Source organism: Pelodiscus sinensis, chromosome 5 (assembly GCF_049634645.1).
Source record: "Pelodiscus sinensis isolate JC-2024 chromosome 5, ASM4963464v1, whole genome shotgun sequence".
In the NCBI taxonomy this organism is placed as follows: domain Eukaryota; kingdom Metazoa; phylum Chordata; order Testudines; family Trionychidae; genus Pelodiscus; species Pelodiscus sinensis.
In genome coordinates, this window is record NC_134715.1 from 59546619 (window position 1) to 59567578 (window position 20960).

Sequence of the window (20960 nt, forward strand, 5' to 3'; positions counted from 1 at the left end):
ATTTATATGCGGTGAAAGAATTTCCACAGGGAACTCCATACTCCAGTGATAAATAAACTATATTTAAAGATATTATGCCAAAGGAATTAATAAAATGTAGGATGTAAGGACCTAGGGGGAAGTGAAAGGTGATGCCCAGATTATAGGCCGAGTGATAAGAAGGACAGTAGCATTGTCCATGGTGATTGAGAAAGGTGGGATTGAAGGGACAAATTAATAACTCTGTTTTAGCTTTTTGAGCCAGAACTAATGGTTAAGCATCAACGATGAGATTTTGTCTGGACAGGAGACAGGTTTGGAGTAAAGCAGTAAATCTGTGAGTTGTCTGCAGAAATGATAGTTGAATTTGTGTTTATGGATGAGACTATCCAAACATTAAATGCAGAGGGAGGAGAGAAGGGGACCATAGAGTTTTATAACAATCCTTACCATATTGGAAGATTTATCAGGTTCCCCTCACTTCAGGCTTCTTTACTCAAGACAAAACATGCCCCATTTTATAACTTTTCCTCAGAGGTCAGGTTTTCTGAACCATTCCTAATATGTAGCTACCAAATAAGTTAAATTATTGAATGGGCTTTCAAGGAGGCTGTGGAATCCCTATCATTGTATGTTTTTAAGTCTAGCTTAGACAAACACCTGTCAAGAATGGTCTAGGTTGATCATGATCCTGTCTCAGTGTAGGGAGCTGGACTTGATGACTTCTCAGGTCCCTGTGACTATGTCTACATACATTCTGAAATAATGTAGTGTGCTTTTACACAGCAAGCCCATTATTTTGAAATAAATTCAAAATACTCCAACTTCTGTAAACCTCATTTCATGAGGAGTAAGGAAAGTCAGGGTAAGAATACTCTATTTCAAAATAACTAGTATGTAGACCACGCCATAAGTCAAAGTAAGCTACGCAATTTGAGCTATGATAATAATTGCGTAGCTAAAGTCGAAATAGCTTATTTCGAGTTTAGACTTGTTGCGTAGATGTACCCGGACAGTCCTACATTTCTATGATCCTGTGATTTTCTTCACTCTTCGTGCTTTGTGCCAGAGTAAATTCCATTGGTGATTACTATAACTAGTGAAGTGCTTTGGATCCTCTCTGATGAAAGGCACATCATACATTGCAAATCTCTTTCCTCTGTAGTTTCATATCACAGTTATACAATTATGCCCATACTAAGCCTGTTGTTCTTTTTCCCACTGATTTTATGTTACCTTTTTTGATTGTGAGTATATTGGTTATAGCAGCCTGGAGGGCATTGAAATTACAAATATCCAAAGAAGGATGTTCAGACCACTTAGAAATCTCTCCCACATGTAAGTATATCACTCCAGTTTTCCTCCCTGTATTTGGATTTTAACTTGACAAAGTATATAAGATTTAAAAACAGAAATGTATGAAAACTTGCCACTCTCTCTCTGGCTAGTGAGTAGTTGAAAAACCAATTGATGATGTTACGTAAATTGAGAGTGCATTGAGAGAGAGACAGGTAGGGTTTTGTTGTTTAACATAATGATAAAGTTATCATTATTAAATCTCCTACACAGCAAAGTACAGTTATTTGTAAACAGATATAGTACATTGACTCTGTCTACCTTTGCTTATTGATGTATACATAAATCTAAAGCATTTTTCAAACTTGGGTCGCAGCAACTCCAGGATAAGCCGTTAGCTGGCGCATGCTGATTGGTTTATTGGTCTTGCAGCTATGGTTCACCATTTCCAGCAAAGGGGAGCTGCGAAGCTCCATGACTATGAACACGTTCACAAAAACAAAGCAGCACGGACCTTCCAGTCGTTTATCCTGGTGGCCCTATGACCCAAGTTTGAAAAATGCTAATCTAAAATAATATTGATAATACCAGGTTAAGTATGCTAGTATATGCATAGTTTTTATGATAGACCATTATTAATAATGTTTCTGTAGCTCTCAAAATGTACACTATCACTTTCAGCTGATGAAGAAATAGTCAGCAAGGATGAGTCAAACCTTTATCAGAATAGATCTAAAAACCTGTTGTAACTAAAACAGAGGCTAAAAACCTAACTCAGTAGCTGGGTCAATATCTCAGTCTCCGCTCACACTGCCTCTAGCTGCGATTCTGCTTTTGAAATGTACAAGATCCCCGCAGGGAATGGGAGAGTCCCTCCTGGCCCAGCACTCCCTGCTGGGCTTCTGCTCTTGCTACAGTTCAAAAGCAGAAGCCCAGTGCTTCCTGTGGGGCTTCCATTTTTTAACTGTAGCAAGAGCCCGATAGGACTCTTGCTACAGTTCAAAGGCAGAGGCACCCTTATAGACTAATCAAATAGTTGATGGAAATTCCATCAACTATTCAAATAGTTAATCAATCTAAATTTAAAATCCCTATTGCAGACATTCTTATATGCCTTCACAAGAGCAATTAAACAAGAGAAAGCAGAAGAGGGGCAAGAGATAGTTAACTCCCAGCTTACTGGGGACCATCAGATGTCTCTGCACTCTGTCACAATCCTATCCCTTTATAGCGTGCACTATGGATTCAATTCAAATAATTACTTTTAAAAAATATTATTATTACTAATATTTAGCACACATACTTAGTGCTTTTTATCATCAAACCACTGTACAAATATTAAATAACTAATCAGTTCAGATCCTGACAGGTTTTATACAATTTGAAGTTTATTTCAAATTCGGACTAGAAAGAAGGCTTATGTTTTTAACAATGAGAGTAATTAATCATCAGAAAAAATTGCCAATGTAGTGGTGAAGTGTCCATCACTGACAAATTGTGAATAAATATTGGATGATTTTCTCTAACACGTGTGCTTTAGAAATTATTTTCGGGAAGTTCTATGCCCTACATTATACAAGAGTCTGACTAGATGATCACAATGGTCTCTTCTAGCTTTATAATCTATGAATGAATTTATGCATTTCTTTTGGGGGTTTTCTATTATGCCCACAATCCTTTATTACTAATTTTCTATTACTATAAAATATGTTATGCTTTTGATCTTTACTAGGTGTTTAACAAATGCCTATATTACTGTGAAAAATATATACTGATTTTATAACCAGAGTAAAACATTTTTCTCTCATTTTCCCCTCAACCAGATATTTTAAGAAATTTCAGTATTGTGGATATGCCCCTCATGTACGCAGTTGTAAGCCAAATACAGATGGGATTTCATCCTTTGAGAATCTCTTAGCTAGCATTATACAGAGAGTGTTTGTCTGGGTTGTTTCTGCAGTCACTTGCTTTGGAAATATCTTTGTCATCTGCATGCGACCTTACATCAGATCCGAGAACAAGCTCCATGCCATGTCAATAATGTCTCTCTGCTGTGAGTATTCCCCTGATTAAAAGGGTGTCAAACAAATATAAAAATCTGGTTTTAGTATGTTTGGTATAAATTTTAATTCAGCAGTGACACACCCACAGCAATAGATGGTAAAACCTGTAAAATTCAGCCAATATAATTGGATGCTATTATTTAAACAATACAAAGGCTGTTGGATTCTACCTTTAAGTTGCTATAGAGAGTGGGTTACCACTGCAGGCCAACTGTTTGATATTACTTCCATAATAGTTGAGGGCCAACTTACTGTCTTCAATAACAGAAGGAATGAGCCACAGATTTTCAAAGGATCATTAATCCAACTTTAACACAAATACGAACACATGGTAACTTGTGCACTTCAACAGGATGTGTTCAAAACAATCCAATTTTCACAGCCATTGTAACAACTCAATTTACACACATTGGCTGCATCTAGATTGGCATGATTTTCTGGAAATGCTTTTAAGGGAAAAGTTTTCCGTTAAAAGCATTTTCGCAACAGAGCATCTAGATTGGCACGGACGCTTTTCCGCAAAAGCACTTTTTGCGGAAAAGCGTCCGTGCCAATCTAGACGCGCTTTTCTGCAAAAAAGCCCCGATCGCCATTTTCACAACCAGGGCTTTTTTGCAGAAAACAAATCTGAGCTGTCTACACTGGCCCTTTTGCGCAAAAGCTTTGCGCAAAAGGGACCTTTGCCTGAACGGGAACAGAATAGTATTTCCACAAGAAGCACTGATTTCTTACAGTAGGAAGTCAGTGCTTTTGCGGAAATTCAAGCGGCCAGTGTAGACAGCTGGCAAGTTTTTCTGGAAAAGCGGCTGATTTGCATGAGCCATTCTGTTTGCATGAGAAAATTCTGATCTTTACATGACCAAATGATTGGGCAAATGAGGGACTGAATTTGAAAATCTGATCCTGAATATCAGCTTCATTTTAAATTTTACAACCAACAATTGTTATTGACAACCTACTTTGTAAGTCAATGTAATCACGAATTTCCTGCCTGTATCTGAGAGACAAGGTAAGTGAGACAATATAGTTTATTGGACCAAGTTCTGTGGGTGTGAGAGGCATCCTTTTGATCTTACACAGTGCTCTCTTTCAGGACCTGACATTGGTCCAATAAGATGTTACGTCATCCACCTTGTTGCTCTGATATCCAGGGACTAGCATAGCTACAACACTCCATGTATTATAAATTAAGTACAAAGGGGTCTGCCTTAACTTTGGTATTTGATGAGATTACATTAATCACATTAGAAAGTAATTGCCAACTGTATGTAAAACAGGATAGCAACATTTCTAAATTTCTCACTTTCCAGGACACTGTGGTTTGCTGGTTTCACATAAAAAGTCATATGTGGGTTTTGCAACTTGGGCATGGCATGGAAGTTTCCATCCTAGTAGTACATAGCATTGGAGTCTGCAAACACAAACTGCAGCAGGGCTTTATCAGCTTTAACCCATGCCTTGAGCTGGGAAACTACTAAGCGGTAAACAGGTTTGACCTCGGTCTTGGGTCATAAGAGTGATAATAATGGCATTGGGCCAGTACGCGCACACCCGTAAACAACTAGGCTACGTCTACATTGTGCTCTCTTGCACAAGAACATATGCAAATGAGACATGGCGATGAATATCGCCACGCCTCATTTCCATACTTAATGAGCTGCCATTTTGCACAAGAAGCAGTCTACACTGCTCCTTCTTGCGCAAAAACTCCCTCTTGCACAATAGCTGTTCTGCCGCTTTTCAAGAGTGTAGACTGCTCCTTCTTGCGCAAAAGCCCCTTGCGCAAAATGGCAGTTCATTAAGTATGCAAATTTGCATATGTTCCTGCACAAGAAAGCGGATTGCAGATGTAGCCCTGTAGTATAATTAGTGTAGGGAGTCCCGTGCCCAGTGAGTCTCACCAGAGACCTAAACTTTGGAGGGTACAGGAGGCCCTGAATTTCCCCAGCTGGAGCCATGTCCACTGTGGCCTGGTGCAAGACGACAGGAATAGGATTCCCCGCAGAGTGAAGGGGCATAAGCATTTCCAAGTGCCTGTTGCTCATTTTTGTGCATTGCACTGTTTATGCTTATTGATCAGTCACTTTGCAGTAGCTGTGTAACCATCTGGCAGTATTAAGCCTATAATAATAGTGATGTAGTGAGATTAATAAATGCAACTATTCCTAATCGACTCGGTCTTGAATCGAATCCATAATCATGTTTGGCTGTGCCCCCGTCAGTTGACAGTTGGCTTGTCCAAAATACTGGAAATACAAGAACCCCTTCTAGGAGGTTCGAAGAAGGAAAATCTTATCCCTCCCACCTCCAGCATTACTCTTTTACAACTTCCTCGTGTCTCATTATATTTAATTTCCTTAAAGCCCCAACTACTGAATAAAATAAAGAGATTGCATGGTAATTTCAACTGTTATTTTACAAAAGAGTTTCTAGCACTCATAATTGCAGAAAAAGACATGGCAAACCAAACGTGAAACAAATGCACCTTACATACTCAAACAGTAGATGACAAATAAAAAGAATCTCAAATGTGTTATTAAGCAATGTGCACAACCCTCAGTTTATAAACCAATCTCATGTTTTGGAGATGGGTGTGTCTGATTCATGCTTTTTGAACATTAGTGTACAGTCCCCCTTCAGATGCATGCAAGGAGGTCTGCAACAGAGGGCTTCTGCCTTCTATGGCTGGTCAGAAATTCTCCACGGGAGAATGCCGATTCATCAAAATCCAAACTTCTGCAGAAGCTGTTTGATTTTTGACAAAGGTCTGATGGAAAGCAGGGGTGGTTCTACTGGAGCCCTGACTACCAGCCCTGATTCCAAGGATCATGACTCTTTAGCAGCCTGCCAGGCAGACTGACTCCAGGTCTGCTTCCAGGTTCCAGACTCTGGGGCACTCACTCATGCAGACTATCCTGGAGTGAGGAACTCTGTGACTTTCCCATGTCTGTGGCTCGAAGGCAGTCAGCTAAGTGGACAGACCCTGAACCAAGGGGCTCCAAGTTTCCACAGTCCACACTTCCAGGTCATCAGCCACATGTACTGGCATGAAGTTGCAGACTCCAGGGTTTTCCCATTTGAGAGTATTTTAAAAAAATGCGTTTGTTTGAGATCACAGTTAAGCCAAATTTCAAAATATTGGAATCCTCCACAAAATTATATGACCTTGCTTTGCAGTTTTACTTCTGACAATTGCTCAGGTGGCTCAGCAAGGGATTCCCTAATTCATACTTCAAAAAGTGTGAAGGAACTAGGAATGCAAACGACTAGTGCAGAGATGGCCAACCCACGGCTCTCGAGACGCATGCAGCTCTTTGGTTAAAGGAATGCAGCTCTTGTTCTGAGCTGTGCTCCTGGACCGCTCAGGGCCAGCTGCTCTACGCATGCGCCCCAGCGCCTAAAGGGAGAAGCATGTGGCTGTGTCTCCAGGACCCAGGCATTGGGTTAGAGTGTGGGGGTACCTGGCTCTGGGGGTAGGAAGGGGGATTGGGTTGGGGGGGGCTGGGAGTGCCTGGCTGTGGGGCAGCGGAAGGGCTTTGCTTTAGAGCAGGGGGGCTGGGGATTCCTGGGTCTAGGGGAGAAAAGGAGGATTGGGTTTTTTGCATGAACTTAAAAAAAATCACTCTAAATATCATTGAAATCCATTAAAAATGAGAATTTTACAACCTTAGAAATTCAAGTACATTATTTATATAGACTGTGAAATAAAGGACAGTTCAGCTATATAAACCAAATTATTCCCTCTATTTTTACAGGTGCTGACTGTCTGATGGGAATATATTTATTAGTGATTGGAGCCTTTGACCTTAAATATCGTGGAGAATACAACAAGCATGCTCAGTTGTGGATGGACAGCATCCACTGCCAATTGGTGGGGTCATTGGCCATTCTGTCCACAGAGGTGTCAGTTTTACTGTTGACTTACCTGACTCTGGAAAAGTACATCTGCATAGTTTACCCATTTAGGTATTTGAAGCCAGGAAAATGCAGGACAATTTCTATTTTGATTCTCATCTGGGTTATTGGCTTTGTGATTGCTTTTATTCCACTGAGCCACAAGGAATTTTTCAGAAACTACTATGGTACCAATGGGGTCTGTTTCCCTCTTCATTCAGAACAGGCAGAAAGTACAGGAGGCCAGATTTATTCTGTTGTTATTTTTTTAGGTGAGTATATTCTGTTTCTTCCTTTATGCATGTTAACTGGAAATACAGAAGGAGCCCAATTTTCAAACAAATATGGCAGCCTCACTAGGATGCCCAAATCCATACTTGGATCCTATTTTTGTCATCTAAATGTCTATCTTATGCCCATCAGTACACTGATCCAAGAATTACATTTAAATCCCTAATTTAGGGATGTTTGAAAATGGGCCCACTACGAAAGTATGAGACCCAGAAATTTATAAAAATACTTTTTAAAGTACATTAAAAAAAATTCAGTATTATACACAAGTTTACTCATTTTCTACTTAGTTTGAGGATTGTATGTGCGAGATGACCAGTTACTGGACAGTTGGATAGAATGTGTGCTAATCAGACAAAGGCTACAGGCTCAAACCCTGTGTAGGTCACATCTTCCTAGGGATAGGCTAGGGTTTAATGGACAGTATAATGGACTGTGGACTGCACTAGGATTTATGAAATATTCAATTCCTGGATCAGCCACAGACTGACCGTGAGACCTTGAGCAAGTCAGTTAATCTGGCCTGTGCATCAGTGAGCCAGCTGTAAAATGGAGATAATAATGACTTGAAAGGGGAGTCATAACCAGAAAATCCGTTTGTAGATATGAGGTGCTCAAATAATACAGGGATTAAGAGTTATATATGCATCTCAGTAGATGATTATCAGAGCAGTAAAAAAAGCAAGGAGAACAGATCTATACAATGCACTAAATGGTACAGATGACAAATCTTCACTATTTAGTGCTAATTAATATACTTAATGATTAGGAGTATTAATCTCCATGTCCTGGGTCAAGTCCAGCCCATGTTCTATCAACCTGAATTCCAGCTGCACTAGTTGCCAGCAAGTTGTGTGCATGGAAATAACCATTCGTGTCTTAAAATATTTCTTAACTTCTTAAACAGGTGTAAACTTGGCAGCTTTTATCATCATTGTGTTTTCCTACGGAAGTATGTTTTACAGTGTTCACCGAACAGCCATCACAGCAACTGAAATCCGGAATCATATTAAAAAAGAAATGACCCTTGCTAAACGCTTTTTCTTCATTGTTTTTACTGATGCATTATGCTGGATTCCCATCTTTATTTTGAAATTACTCTCTTTACTTCAGGTAGAAATACCAGGTATGTTCTTTGTTTCTTTTCTAAATTTAAAAAAAAAAATCAATTAAATGGCTTGTTGGAAAGTCAGGTACAAAAAACAAGCTAAAGTGCTACCACAAAATAATCCTGTATCAGTTAAAGCATAAATATCCCCACCCTCTATTTTTTCTAGCCAAAGCAATAAGTGCTCACAAGCTTATGACCATATTACTGCACAATGGACAAAATTTGAAAAATACTGTTTCAATTACAACTGCTATTTCTGAGCCTATGGCAATGGTGACAGCCACATTGATGATGTCTGAACTCATTACAAGACTACACAAAAAGAGCATCTCTCTATACCGCTACAATGTTCCATTTGAAGTACTATTTTCACAGTTCAAGGCACCTGCATTCCCCCTCTGTGGTCCAGCAAGGGCACCTGGCTCTTTGGCTTCCACCTCTTAGGCGGAAATATATGTCTCTCCCCCTATTGAGCCACACATTTCCAGGCTGCAGTTCTCTGTGTACACAGTATATTCCCTAGATAAAAATGCAAAGCAGATCTACTTTGCTTTTCTCTCTGAGGCTATAGACAGCATAGTTACTACATAGCTCTAAGCAAGTATATTTATTCTTTTAAAAATTCATGGCAAATAAAAAGATTAAAACAAAATCTATACATGTTAATAAGCTTATTGTATATCACCCTAACTCAAGGGTTCTAGCAAACAGTCTTTCACACCACCACAGGATTACAAATTCACAGCATGTCCTCAGAAGAAATACACACGATTCTGAAAAATAACTACTTTTACAGTGTGGACTACTGATCTTGTCCTTATGTAACAAAATCAGATACAAAAGGTCCCTTCCTCATGACAAAGCTTCAAAAGCCTAGACTTTTGCATAGAGGCGGGGGGAGTTTAAAAGTCCTCTGAAGCTCACACTACCCAGAGTTTACATTACTCATGTCTCCTAAGTATATTACACAATCCCACAATACATACACATTTGTGTTTTTTTTTAAATACAGGGAACTCCTAAGAGTTCAACTTAATTCAGTAAGATTTACCTTAATGTACTAAGGTTCGTCCAGGATATTATAGAAAATTGCTGAATCAGTCACCTGAAGAAGAGCTCTGTGTACACTCAAAAGCTTGTCTCTCCAATTAAAGTTGATCCAATAAAAGATGTTATCTCCTTGATAAATATCAATACTTCAAAATAATATTCATACAATTACAAACAAGGAGGATCTATAAGAAGCAGAAATTAATTTTACAATTAAACTCTGGAACAATTTACAAAGAGTTGCCAAGGGTGGCAATTTTAAAAGCAAGAATGGATGTTTTACTATACAATATACTGTAGGAATTATAAGGAAGTTCTATGGCCTGTGTTATACAGAAAATCAGATTAAAAGATCACAGTGGTCTCTTCTGGCCTTGGAATATATGAGCTCATGTTCTTCCCACACATATACAGAAACTATAAGAAGTTCAAGCAACAACACACAAGATTTTAAATACTAAACCTTACATTTTTCCCTTCAGTGTTCTAAGAGCTCAAAACATGTTAGGGTATGTCTACACTACCCCGCTAGTTCGAACTAGCGGGGTAATGTATGCATACCGCACTTGCTAATGAAGCCCGGGATTTGAATTTCCCGGGCTTCATTAGCATAAGCGGGGAGCCGCCATTTTTAAATCCCCGCTGCTTCGAACCCCGTGTAGCGCGGCTACACGGGGCTCGAACTAGGTAGTTCGGACTAGGGTCCTATTCCGAACTACCGTTACTCCTCGTAAAAATGGCGGCTCCCCGCTTATGCTAATGAAGCCCGGGAAATTCAAATCCCGGGCTTCATTAGCAAGTGCGGTATGCATACATTACCCTCCTAGTTCGAACTAGGAGGGTAGTGTAGACATACCCTTAGAGACTGACTTATGTCTTTTTACATAGGACTTTTATAGCATATCATATTTACTATAAAGGGTGCCACCAGCAATAGTAGGCTCAGAAATTACAACTATTGTACATACATGGCACAGGAGAGGCCTGGTCAGAAATTCTTGCCTGTCTGAAAAGCGAGCACCACAAAAGTATGTTGGCTTTATGTTTTGAAAGGTGTAGAGTTAAATATCAAATATCTGACAAAAAATGTGTGTAACAAATGTCCCACAACTCTAGTAAGAAAATGAAATTTAAGAAGTGCAAGTCTCCTCCTACACAAGAAAATGTAATTCTGCATGAAAGTATTGTTAGAAGTAGGCATAGTGACGTTTGAAGGAATAAGCAAAAGACAGTCAGGAAATCCAGAAATCACACTACAGCTCTGCCAGTGCCATGGCTGGGTGAGCTTAGACAGGTCCCTTTAACACTCTACCTCTGATTCCCTATACTGTAAAATGGAATAATATTCATCTACCTCAAAGGTCACCGTGAAGGTACCAGTTAATATGTGTACACAGTTTTCAACTAGTACTAGAGGGCCGTACCCTGCTTGCTATGCTCACCAACCCCCTTCTCGAGCCTGATGATGTCATTCTGTTGTGCAGCAGGAAAAATGTATATATATGATGATACATAAAGAGACTATATACCAATACAATGTAATTGAATACATACACTTTTGAATATTTTAATTTATTTTCCCCCCCTCAAGGTACTATAACCTCCTGGGTGGTGATTTTTATATTGCCCATAAATAGTGCTTTGAATCCTCTTCTCTACACTCTCACCACGCGACCTTTCAAAGAAATGATTCATCGGGTCTGGTATAATTACAAACAAGGAAGATCCATAGGAAGCAAAAGCAGTCAGAAAATGTACGGCCCCTCATTTATCTGGGTAGAGATGTGGCCAATGAAAGAGAACACAACGGACTTAACAAAGCCTGCAATTTATACAGACTCCTCTGAAACATCAGTAACCACACACTCCACAAGACTGAATTTATACAGATAAATATGTGTTTTGAACAGTCATAGTAAAATGTGCACAGTCATCTTCAGATATGGACTTTCTGTTTTATAGCAGTAAGGAAAAAGGGAACAGCTGTAACATTGATTCACACCAGTGATGGCCAAGAAGTCAAATCAGAAAAGGACAACTGATTGAACTTAACATTACATCCATTTTTGAAGAACCTTAGGGAGTAGTAGCCATAGGAAAAAAATATTTTTGCTAATAAAATTCCACTAGCAGTCCAATTTATTTTTTCATTTTGATGGGCAGGTAAGTCAAAAAGATTAAGACAATCAATTTGTACCTTTTCTAAGTTCTAAAATGTAATTCATATGCATTCAATTGTTAGATGACCAGATTGCTAGCAATATAAAAGTTCACTCTGAATGGCTATGCAGCTTCCTAAACTTTAGTCATTTGCAGTATTTTTCTGAAGAACTACTCATATCAAGCCGAGGGCCCTGGACACATAAAATTATTCAGATTTAGGAATACTTTAAAAAGATATAATGTTGAGCTATGTTTTGGGGGATTTCAAGTGGAGCAATCAAGCAGATTCTTCTGTATATGTATGTCAGGTTTGATTTTTAAGGCACTTTTTTAAATAATGAAAGAAAGGAGTACTGAGTAAGGAGACTTTCAGTAACTGGTTTGTGGCCAGCTGAGTTCCCAAGATGACACAGCTGGTGAAATGCTTTTCTGCATTTACACTTTGAAGCTTTGTTAAAAAAAGCAAAAAGGTATTTTTAATGTTTGCACTCAACTTCTTAAAAGATACAAGAAGTAGACTATAGTGTGACTCACACATTACTGTTTACAAAGCTTTGGAATATGTTAGAATCAAATACAGAGCAGATGTGTACCATATTTCCACTACTGTATATATTGATTTATTTAGAATAAAGATTTACCTGTGGATCAGATTGTTTTCCTTTTGATGAAAACAGTAAACACCCCATATTTCATTTTACATCTTCACTTAATACTCTGTATAATGCAGAATGTCTAACATGACCTTTACTCCACTTTGAAAGCATCAAGTTCAGTAGCTAAACAATACTGACAGCCTTCTTTACACTGATGGAAGAGAAAAGCTGCAGTAATTATCTGTTGAATAGTTGTTCTAATTGCTTTTATTCTTTAGGTAAAAAAGTAAGATTTTCTTGAAGAGTAGGGCGTCTAGAAATAGCAATCAATAACTTCTCAGTCATGGCACACCACTACACTTTTCGGAACTGAGTTGGCAAGCTACAGTACTGCTTTTTTCAAGCATTTCTGGGAACAGTAACTATGATCCAGGTATTTACTAGGTATGTGAAGGGTTAACGGGTGAGGCTTACTGGTTACTGTTAATTGGTGGGACCTGCTCCAACCTCACAGGGCCCACCACAGGCGAGAGTTACTCCAGCCCAGCTGCAGCGGCCCCCCTCTCCCCACCTCCATTTAATTGATTAACCGGTTAAATGAAGTTTAACTGGTTAACTAATTAAAAGGGATTTTACATCCCTAATATTTACCACAAATTAGAGATCTTTTATATAGTAGGTTCCGGTTTACATTGGTATGCAAGATTATAAGGTTTGAATCACAGCCCTATGGCCAATTAAATGGGAGGCATGCACAACAAGTTCTAAAATAGCATATTATCTCAAAGATTACAGTATATGGAGAATTAGCACAAGTGCCATCGAAACTGAAAGGTATATTTCAAAAAGTAAATGAACTTTTTAATACATAATACAGCTGAGCTTATATAATAAGAAAATATATAGTTTAAGGATACAATAAGGCACTATAAATAGAGTTTAGTAACTGAAATACATAAAAAGATCAGCTGTAGAAGGGTTTGAAATGTTAAAATCTGTAAAAATGCAACTATGTATTAAAAAATGGCTAAGATGATTGTCATTGTAGAGAAGGAGCTGGGCTATACTATTAAGTGACAGACCAAGTTCTAGACTTAGTTCCATCTATATTAATCTCCTGTTAAATTGCACAGTAAGGATGAAGTTTGTATAGGTATAAGTAAGGGCAGAAAGAGCTGCACAAATAGTCTAGTTCTAAGTGCCCTCTAAATTACATAGCTGCACAATTTACTATTAAGCTTCACGTAGAGACGTAGCACTAAAGCAGAGAGAACCATCTCTCTTTGACCCCTGAAACTGCCAGGGACAGAGAGAGATGCCCCTCTCTGTCAGCTCCAGCATGGAGCTTCCAAAGACAGCAGAGAAATGCCCCTCTCTATGGGCCCCAGCATGGAGCTGCCAGGGATAGCAGACAGGCACCCCTCTCCATGGGCCCCAATACAGAGCTGCTGAGGCTGGGGAAAAGAGTCCCTTCTCACTGTCCCTAGCAGGGAGATGCCTAGGAAAATCTAAGCCCCTGCTTTACCTTAAGCCTCCCTTCAGCCCTGAGCAACCTCCTGCATCCCAAAACCCATACTCCCAGCCCAGAGCCTGTACCTCCTCCTGCACTCGAACCTCCAACCTAAAACCCCTTCCCAAACATGGAGTGCCCTTCCTGCTCTCCATACCCATCATGCCCAGCCTCATTCCAAAGCCTGCACCTCAGCCAAAGCCCTTGCACCCAACCCTTTATCCCAGCCAGTATTTCCTATAAGTCAAGTGCTTGGGCAGCTGCCAAGGAGATATTCAAATGCCACCCACCTGATTAGCAGAGCACTCAGAGCCAGCAGCATGCATTTCTACTAGTGTGCACATATGTTCAGGTCTCAGTGCACATAACAAAATTTATAACACATAACATTCCTCATGTAGATGGACAAAATCAGAGGAAACATGGTCCCAGCCCCGAGTCCCTCAACCTCCATCCACCCCAGATACTGCACCTACAGTTGGGGTGCTCACATTCTTGTACTTTGACTCATATTGGTGCACATGAGAAAATTCATTCCACTCAGGGGTGGAAAAAATTAAAGAGAACACTGGTCTCATTTGATCAAGATTTTTTTTAAAGACTTATTTTGACTGTGACAAGCTTATAAACATTCCTGAAAGAAGAGGATTAAGAAAAATAGAGCCCAAAACTGGAGCATTCTTGGTTTACAGAACCATGGTGGTCAATTAGAGAGGTATCATGTATCTTCCCTGTGTGTAGTACCTGAACACAAGTGTAACATTTAGTACACTTCATATGTACTTCCTAACCAATGAAACTACAAGGAAACCAACAGTTTAAAGTCCAAACTTGGTCCCTCCCCATTAGGGATGTAAAGAAAGAGTGATCAGCTAATCATGGAGTCTATAGAATTTCTATCAACTACATGATTAGTCAATAAGGCTGGAAGTATGCAGTAGCTTACCATGGTTTAAATGTAGTAAGAGCCAAGCACGTAGACAGCCCGGCTCCTATTGCATTTAAACTGCAGAGCTGCAGCGGAGGTAGCTCCTGGACCCAGCGTGAGCCAGTCCTGACCCAGGCTGGCTCAGTCCTGGCTCATGCCGGGTCCAGCAGTACCTGTCCATGGTCAGCCCCAAGTGCAGCGAAATGCGCGGGGCAAGCCCGGCAAGAGGCACCCCACGAGTGGATTTGATTTGTGATGTGGCTTCCCAGTGCATCTCATTTAACGCCTTCGTCGCCTTCCCATCCGGGCCCTGTCGGTTGCAGGGGGCACCACAGCAAGTGCTGCCCGCTGCACACATCCCGCAACCAGGAGGGGAACCCAAAGGGCTGCAGTAACCCTGGGCGGGCTGGCTGGGCTCTAGAAACGCAATGCTGGGTCAGCAAGGGGAGCTTAATCTGCCTATTCAGCTGCCCAACTCACTGCACGGGCTGCACAGAGCTGGCCAGGAATTGCAGGACCAGGGCGGGTGGACAGTGGAGGCTGGGCCACAAGCCCAGCACTGACTGCACTTGCAGAAGCCCCGCTCAGCAGTTTGCCGGCTCTGCCCCTTCAGGCTGCAGCACGCCCAGGCCAATCCACACAGCACCTGCCCACCTGCCTGGGATGAAGCCCCGGCAACAGTTAAGCTCCAGTTCCTGCCCCTGAGCTTAGGTGGCTGCCGCTGCCAGTGTACACCACTCAGCACCCAAGCTGCGCTCGCTCCAGCCACACGTCCTCCCAGATGCCCGGAAGTTGTGGTTGGGCTCCTCAAGCCCTGCCTGCCAAGCTCAGAGCACCGCACAGCACTGCCAGCGGCATCAGTCCAACTTGCTACGGGAGACCTGTACACAAAGCACCGCCAGCCCAGCCAGGGAGGCAAGCTGCATCTCCCTGAGCTCAGCCTAGGAACATTGAGCTTGTCTGGCCACAACACTCCACCCGGGTTTGGTCCTCAGTCCCTGGCCCCTTCCCTGCCTGCTGGACATGAGAGAGGTTCTCGGGAGCGTGGGATGGGCAGAGAGCTGAGCCGCTCCCAGTCCAGCTGGCTTGTCTCCGGTCCTTGCAGGAAGGGAATGTAAGTAGAAGAGTCAAGTATTCCACTACTCGCTTACATCCCTAGTCCCTGTTTCCAAGCTAAAGTAAAACAGTCTATTGTATTATCAACAGATTATGAAGGGTGTTCCATGCATGCACCAGTAACAGGCATTTTTTCCTAAAAACAGCTTGTGCACAGGATGATACATTTCCTTGAAAGGGGATAGTCGATGAAAAGTCCTGTTAAGCTATCAAAACACACACTTTTTTTTTTTAAAGGCACAAAAAGTTGTTAAAGTCTTCATTTACATAGATGATCCTCAGCCCTGCCTGACTCAGAGCGAAGTCCTGGCACTGCAAGGCAAGGGCAACAAAATGAAAATGCTATGGGATGATTCAACTTCTCTGGTACCTTCTTGAGATTTCCTCCCGTGTATGTATGTGCTATGTCAGTCACTGGGTTTCAGAGATTCATACCCTTCCTTCAGAAGATCCCGCCATGTTTTAAGGAATCGGGCATTTTCTGAACATTTGGTTGCAAGCTCTTCTACTTGAGCTGACACAGCAGATGTTGCCTCCAGGATCTTTGTTAGTGAGAATGCCGCCTGCAATGAGAATGTAAAAACAACCATAATGGGTTAGACACAAACTCCATCAATCCCCGTGGCCTGTCTTCCAATAGTGATCAATGTCAGGTACCTAATCCCTGTTTCTAGCAATCTAAGAATAGACACACTTAAAGCATGGGGTTGCATCCCCGACCATCTTAGCTACGACCTATTGGTGGACCTACCATCCACTCATTTATCCAATGCTTTCTTTAGCCCCATAACAGTTTTCGCCTTCACAGCATCCCTAGGGAATGCACAGGGGGGTGTTCACCCATGCAGCCGGTCTGGCGTTTGTCTCATGCTGGCCGGTTACTGGGTGGGGGTGGAGGGGTCCCCCGCGCTCAGACCAAGGGTCTGACTAATGATTCTTCAATCAGTCCTTGTCTCCACAGGCTGGAGGGAGATCTGATTTCCCCGCCCACCCCCATGTAAACACTGAATCCGACTGCCAAGGCTTTAGGTGGCTCTAAGAGAGGTGAAACTGGCCCCGACGAGCCCCCCACACGGCGGCGGGGCTTACACCTGGCTCCGACCCGCACGGGGCAGACTCACGTCATCGATCTGCATCTCCACCTCCTCCAGCAGCTCCCGCGGGTCAGTCAGCTGCTCCAGCGGCCGCTCCCCCTGGCTGCTGCTCCGGCTCCTCCCGGGCCCGGCGGCGCCAGAGGAAACCCCCTGGGGCTGGGGCGCGGCGGGGCTCACGGGCTGAACCGGCCCCGCCTCGGCCATGCTCCGCGCCTCGGCCTCCGAGCGGCCGCCAAACGCCCCTGCCAAGGCAACCGGCTTTGCAGCGCGCGCGAAACTCGCTAGCCACGCCCACTAGTGGAGGGGCGGAACCGGGACCTGGGACGACCCCACCCTCTCGGATGGAGCATATCCCCGACTTCCGGTCGGAGGGCCGTACCTCTTCCTGAGCCGGAAGGGGCTCGGTAAAATGGTCCGCAAAATAGCCCGACATGCAGTGCCACTCAACGGGAACTACTACTCCCAGCATGCAGTGTGGCCCTGTCTCGAGAGCAGGGGTTCGCCCGGTGATAGCCGCACTGCATGCTGGGAGAAATGGTTTTCTCCACCCGCAGTGCACACGGGATTCAGCCCTTCCCCTGCCTAGGGCCGGCCAGCGCCGCACCTTCTGCAGGGCATTCTGGGAGTTGTAGTCCCTCGTTGGGCTGGCCGTTGCTCGGGAGAGGAGAGAACTCCGTTTCCCGGCAGGTTGCCTGGCTGGCGCGCAGGCGCGCTGGGGAGGGGACGGGGCAGCGAGGTGCGGGTGTGAGCAGCGAGTGCAGCTGGCCGCGGCTGCGTGTGTGTAGGTGGAGCAGCGGCTGGCGGCGGGCTCGGGGAAGGCAGCGCGGGGAGCCCGGGCGCTCGGGGCCAGCGCGTAGCGGGCAGGGGGGCCCGAGGGACCCGTTCCAGTCCCTGAGGGAGGCTGCCCCGTCCCCGGGAGCGCCCGGCGGGCAACATGCCGCTGCCTCTCTGCTCGCTCTCCAGCCGAGGTAACGGAGGCTTTGCTGGGCCGGGGGCTGGGGGCGACAGGCTGGAGCTGTAGTCAGTCGCCCTGCCCCGAGCACTTTCCTCTTCTGCCCTGTGAACTTGCTGCCCCGACTCCTGCCTCGGGGGGGGGGGGGGTGGCCCTGCTGTGTGTGTGCGGGAATAGCCGTGGGGGGAGCACGGGATAGTGTAAGTGACGAGCCGGGGGCCGTGCCCACTGCGCGCAGCTACCCCCCCTTTGTATTTACAGCGAGACACAAAACTGGAGCAAAGGTCATTGCCTGTCGACTCTTATAAAACGTACATTTGAATGCAGATCCGCCGTGTTGTGATGATGCCCCTTGTACTTGACGTGCGAGGAGGTGATTTAGAATGGAAAGGACACTGACCTCACAGTTTTGGCCACCCTAGAATAACAATTGTTAGTGTATTTACCACATTTGACTGTGTATTCAGTTTCTCCCTCTTGAAGTCATTGCAAGGCTGTATGTGCCTATCCTGGCAGAAATCATCACAGGATCAGAGCCTGGAAAGGTCTTAATTTTGTAGAATTCGATTCTACAAGCACATACACATATGAGCACTTTACATGCGATAAAGCATCCAATCTGGGGAACATTAATTCATTACTCATCACATGAATAAAATTAATTAATTCATTACTCATCACATGAATAAAATTGCATGTTTAAATATCTGTGGTACTTGACCTACGTATTATATATTTTATTTATGGGTGTGTGTTATCTGCTGTAAACTACCACGTACAGATATAACACTGTACACATTCTTTTTTTTTAAGTGTTGGTTTCCCAGGGTTGTAATGCATTCATAATAGGAGAAATTGGCAAGTTTTTCCCCCATCTTTGATCCTTTATTTAAATAATGAACATGTAAATAATCCCTTTGGTAGCAGTTAGCAAAGAGCTTCATACAGATAATATCCTTCACTTTTAAAAAGTATTTGCAAAATTCAGGTTTATATATGTTATAAGTAACATACTGAGGCCTGTCCTTCAATGAGTTCTGTGCAGGAATCTTCCTGTTCGTTTGCCAGTGCAGGATTAACCTAAAATATCATTAATGAATGTACTCTAGTGATCTTAGTTTCATATGACTTCAGTCAAGTAGGAATTTTATCGTAGCGCTCTCAAATGCTAAATGATAGTTGCGAGTTCTAAGTTGTTTCTGCAGTTAAAGTATGTTCTATTCTGCAGAACATTAGCTGTAAGGTACTCTGTTTTGGAGTAAATATTGCTTGAGATTCTCTCTCCTAAATCTGTTGTAGTTAATTGTGACATCTGGATTGTCTATTTTAGTTAGTGTGACTTAAGTTACATAAATAATACTTGTAGTTCATGAGTCACTGTCTCAAGAGACTACACAATGGAATGTAGGGATATAAATCTTATATTGTTTTTCATTTTGTATGTGTATATTATTCACAAGGGCCAATAAAAAATTGTTCATAGTCTTGGATATTTGGCTTATGCTACTTTATGCCAAAGTACCTTATCTTATTTAAGGTCTCTCTTCACCTGTAAAATCAAGTTGGGGGTGGGGGGCAAAGGAAGGAGAGAGAATTCTGAGTTTGTGATGGTATGATACAGGTGTTTCTAGTTCAGATGTTTTATGAGCTGTGACACTTATAAAATTCATATATATTTACATGAAGTTTTGGAAACATAAGCTTATATCTGAAATTCTAGAGAATGTATAGATGAATCTGGGTAGTTAAGCTAATGCAGTTTGAGTATTTCAGGCCTCCTATTATGCATTTAGCTTAAAAGGAATTAACGTGACCTACTTATGTAGTCCTCACAGGCAAAAGTGCCATTGGCTTTATGGCACGTAATATGATTAGGTCCATAAATTCTTTTATGTCCATTATGTTTAAAATGATGCAGTATTTGATTTGTTTAAAGAGTAACACCAGGTAAATCAACTTGTAATATTCTGAATCTTTTGAACCAAGACAGGGTTCTATTTCGCTTTTGCCAATCCAAATATTTATTATTTCATGTTACATTTACCAGTTACTCTGCATACTGATGAGTGAATAATAGTCCTCAGGCTATACTTCACATGATTACCTTTGAAAGAGGGAAATTAATTTTATATGTAGTATGTAATAAAAGTGGCTAGTCTAAGAAGGTCTTGTTTTAATTACAGAAAACTTACATTGTGGATATTTGCTCCTAATCATGATTTTGTTGTGCTTTTGCAGTAATGTTTATGAAATGCAGTTGAGAGTTAACTGTATGGCTACGTCTAGACTGGCCCCTTCTCCGGAAGAGGCATGCAAAGCAGGCAAGTCAGAATAGGGAAATCCGTGGGGGATTTAAATATCCCCTGCGGGTTTTAAATAAACATGGCCGCCGTTTTTTTTCCGGTTTGGGGAAAAGCCGGAAAAGAGCGTCTAGACTGGCGCGATCCTCCGGAATAAAGCCCTTTTCCGGAGGATCTCTTATTCCTACTTGCAACAGCCATGTTTATTTAAATCCCGCGGGGGATATTTAAATCCCCTGCAGATTTCCCTATTCTGACTTGCCTGCTTTGCATGCCTCTTCCGGAGAAGGGGCCAGTCTAGACGTAGCCTTTGTGTAAACCTTGCCTTAGAAACAAAGTACAGTAAAACTCCATTGGTCCAGCATCCAATGCTCCGGCACTCCAGATGGTCTGGCCCCATCGGGAACCTGGAAGTGCTCCGGGCAGCTGGACAATTGGAGCTGCTTTGTGCCCGCTTCCCCGATTCAGCCGCTGTTGAAACTGACCAGCAGCTGAATCGGGGAAGCCGGGGGCAGAGCAGCTGGGGTGCTGCCGGGTTGGTCCCGTAGCACCGCCCCTCGGGGCTGCGAGACCAACCCGGAAGCACCCCAGCTGCTCTTGGGGACTCCTGTGACAGA

General features: G+C 42.7%; 2 protein-coding genes and 1 long non-coding RNA gene across 7 annotated transcripts in view; 2 read left to right on the forward strand and 1 right to left on the reverse strand.

Moving 5' to 3' along the window:
• The window catches only part of RXFP1 (relaxin family peptide receptor 1), a 106082-nt gene extending 93791 nt beyond the window's left edge, over positions 1–12291 (forward strand). For 2 of the 3 annotated variants that reach the window (XM_025184006.2, XM_006121866.3), the window contains 5 exons: positions 1246–1317; positions 3099–3328; positions 7094–7504; positions 8431–8649; positions 11276–12291. In XM_025184006.2, coding sequence (XP_025039791.2) covers positions 1246–1317; positions 3099–3328; positions 7094–7504; positions 8431–8649; positions 11276–11577 — 1234 coding nt within the window. In that variant the 3' untranslated portion in view covers positions 11578–12291. The remainder of the gene's footprint in view (positions 1–1245; positions 1318–3098; positions 3329–7093; positions 7505–8430; positions 8650–11275) is intronic. The other variant, XM_025184004.2, reaches the window with a different exon arrangement.
• LOC102455871 (renal cancer differentiation gene 1 protein) lies at positions 8429–17647 on the reverse strand. Of its 3 annotated transcripts, XR_012904192.1 has the most exons (4): positions 17119–17647; positions 16368–16560; positions 9686–9869; positions 8429–8669 (listed from the first exon to the last, which is right to left on the reverse strand). It is a non-coding gene; the product is annotated as a renal cancer differentiation gene 1 protein (long non-coding RNA). The 3 variants fall into 3 exon arrangements; XR_012904193.1 differs by lacking the exon at positions 8429–8669 and having other exon boundaries at positions 9227–9869; XR_001368190.3 differs by lacking the exons at positions 8429–8669; positions 9686–9869 and having other exon boundaries at positions 12813–16560; positions 17119–17631.
• Positions 17648–17795: 148 nt separating this feature from the next.
• ETFDH (electron transfer flavoprotein dehydrogenase) overlaps positions 17796–20960 on the forward strand; it is a 35703-nt gene continuing 32538 nt past the window's right edge. The window contains exon 1 of the mRNA XM_006121868.4: positions 17796–18059. Within this exon, the coding sequence (XP_006121930.2) occupies positions 18026–18059 (34 nt within the window). The 5' untranslated portion in view covers positions 17796–18025. The remainder of the gene's footprint in view (positions 18060–20960) is intronic.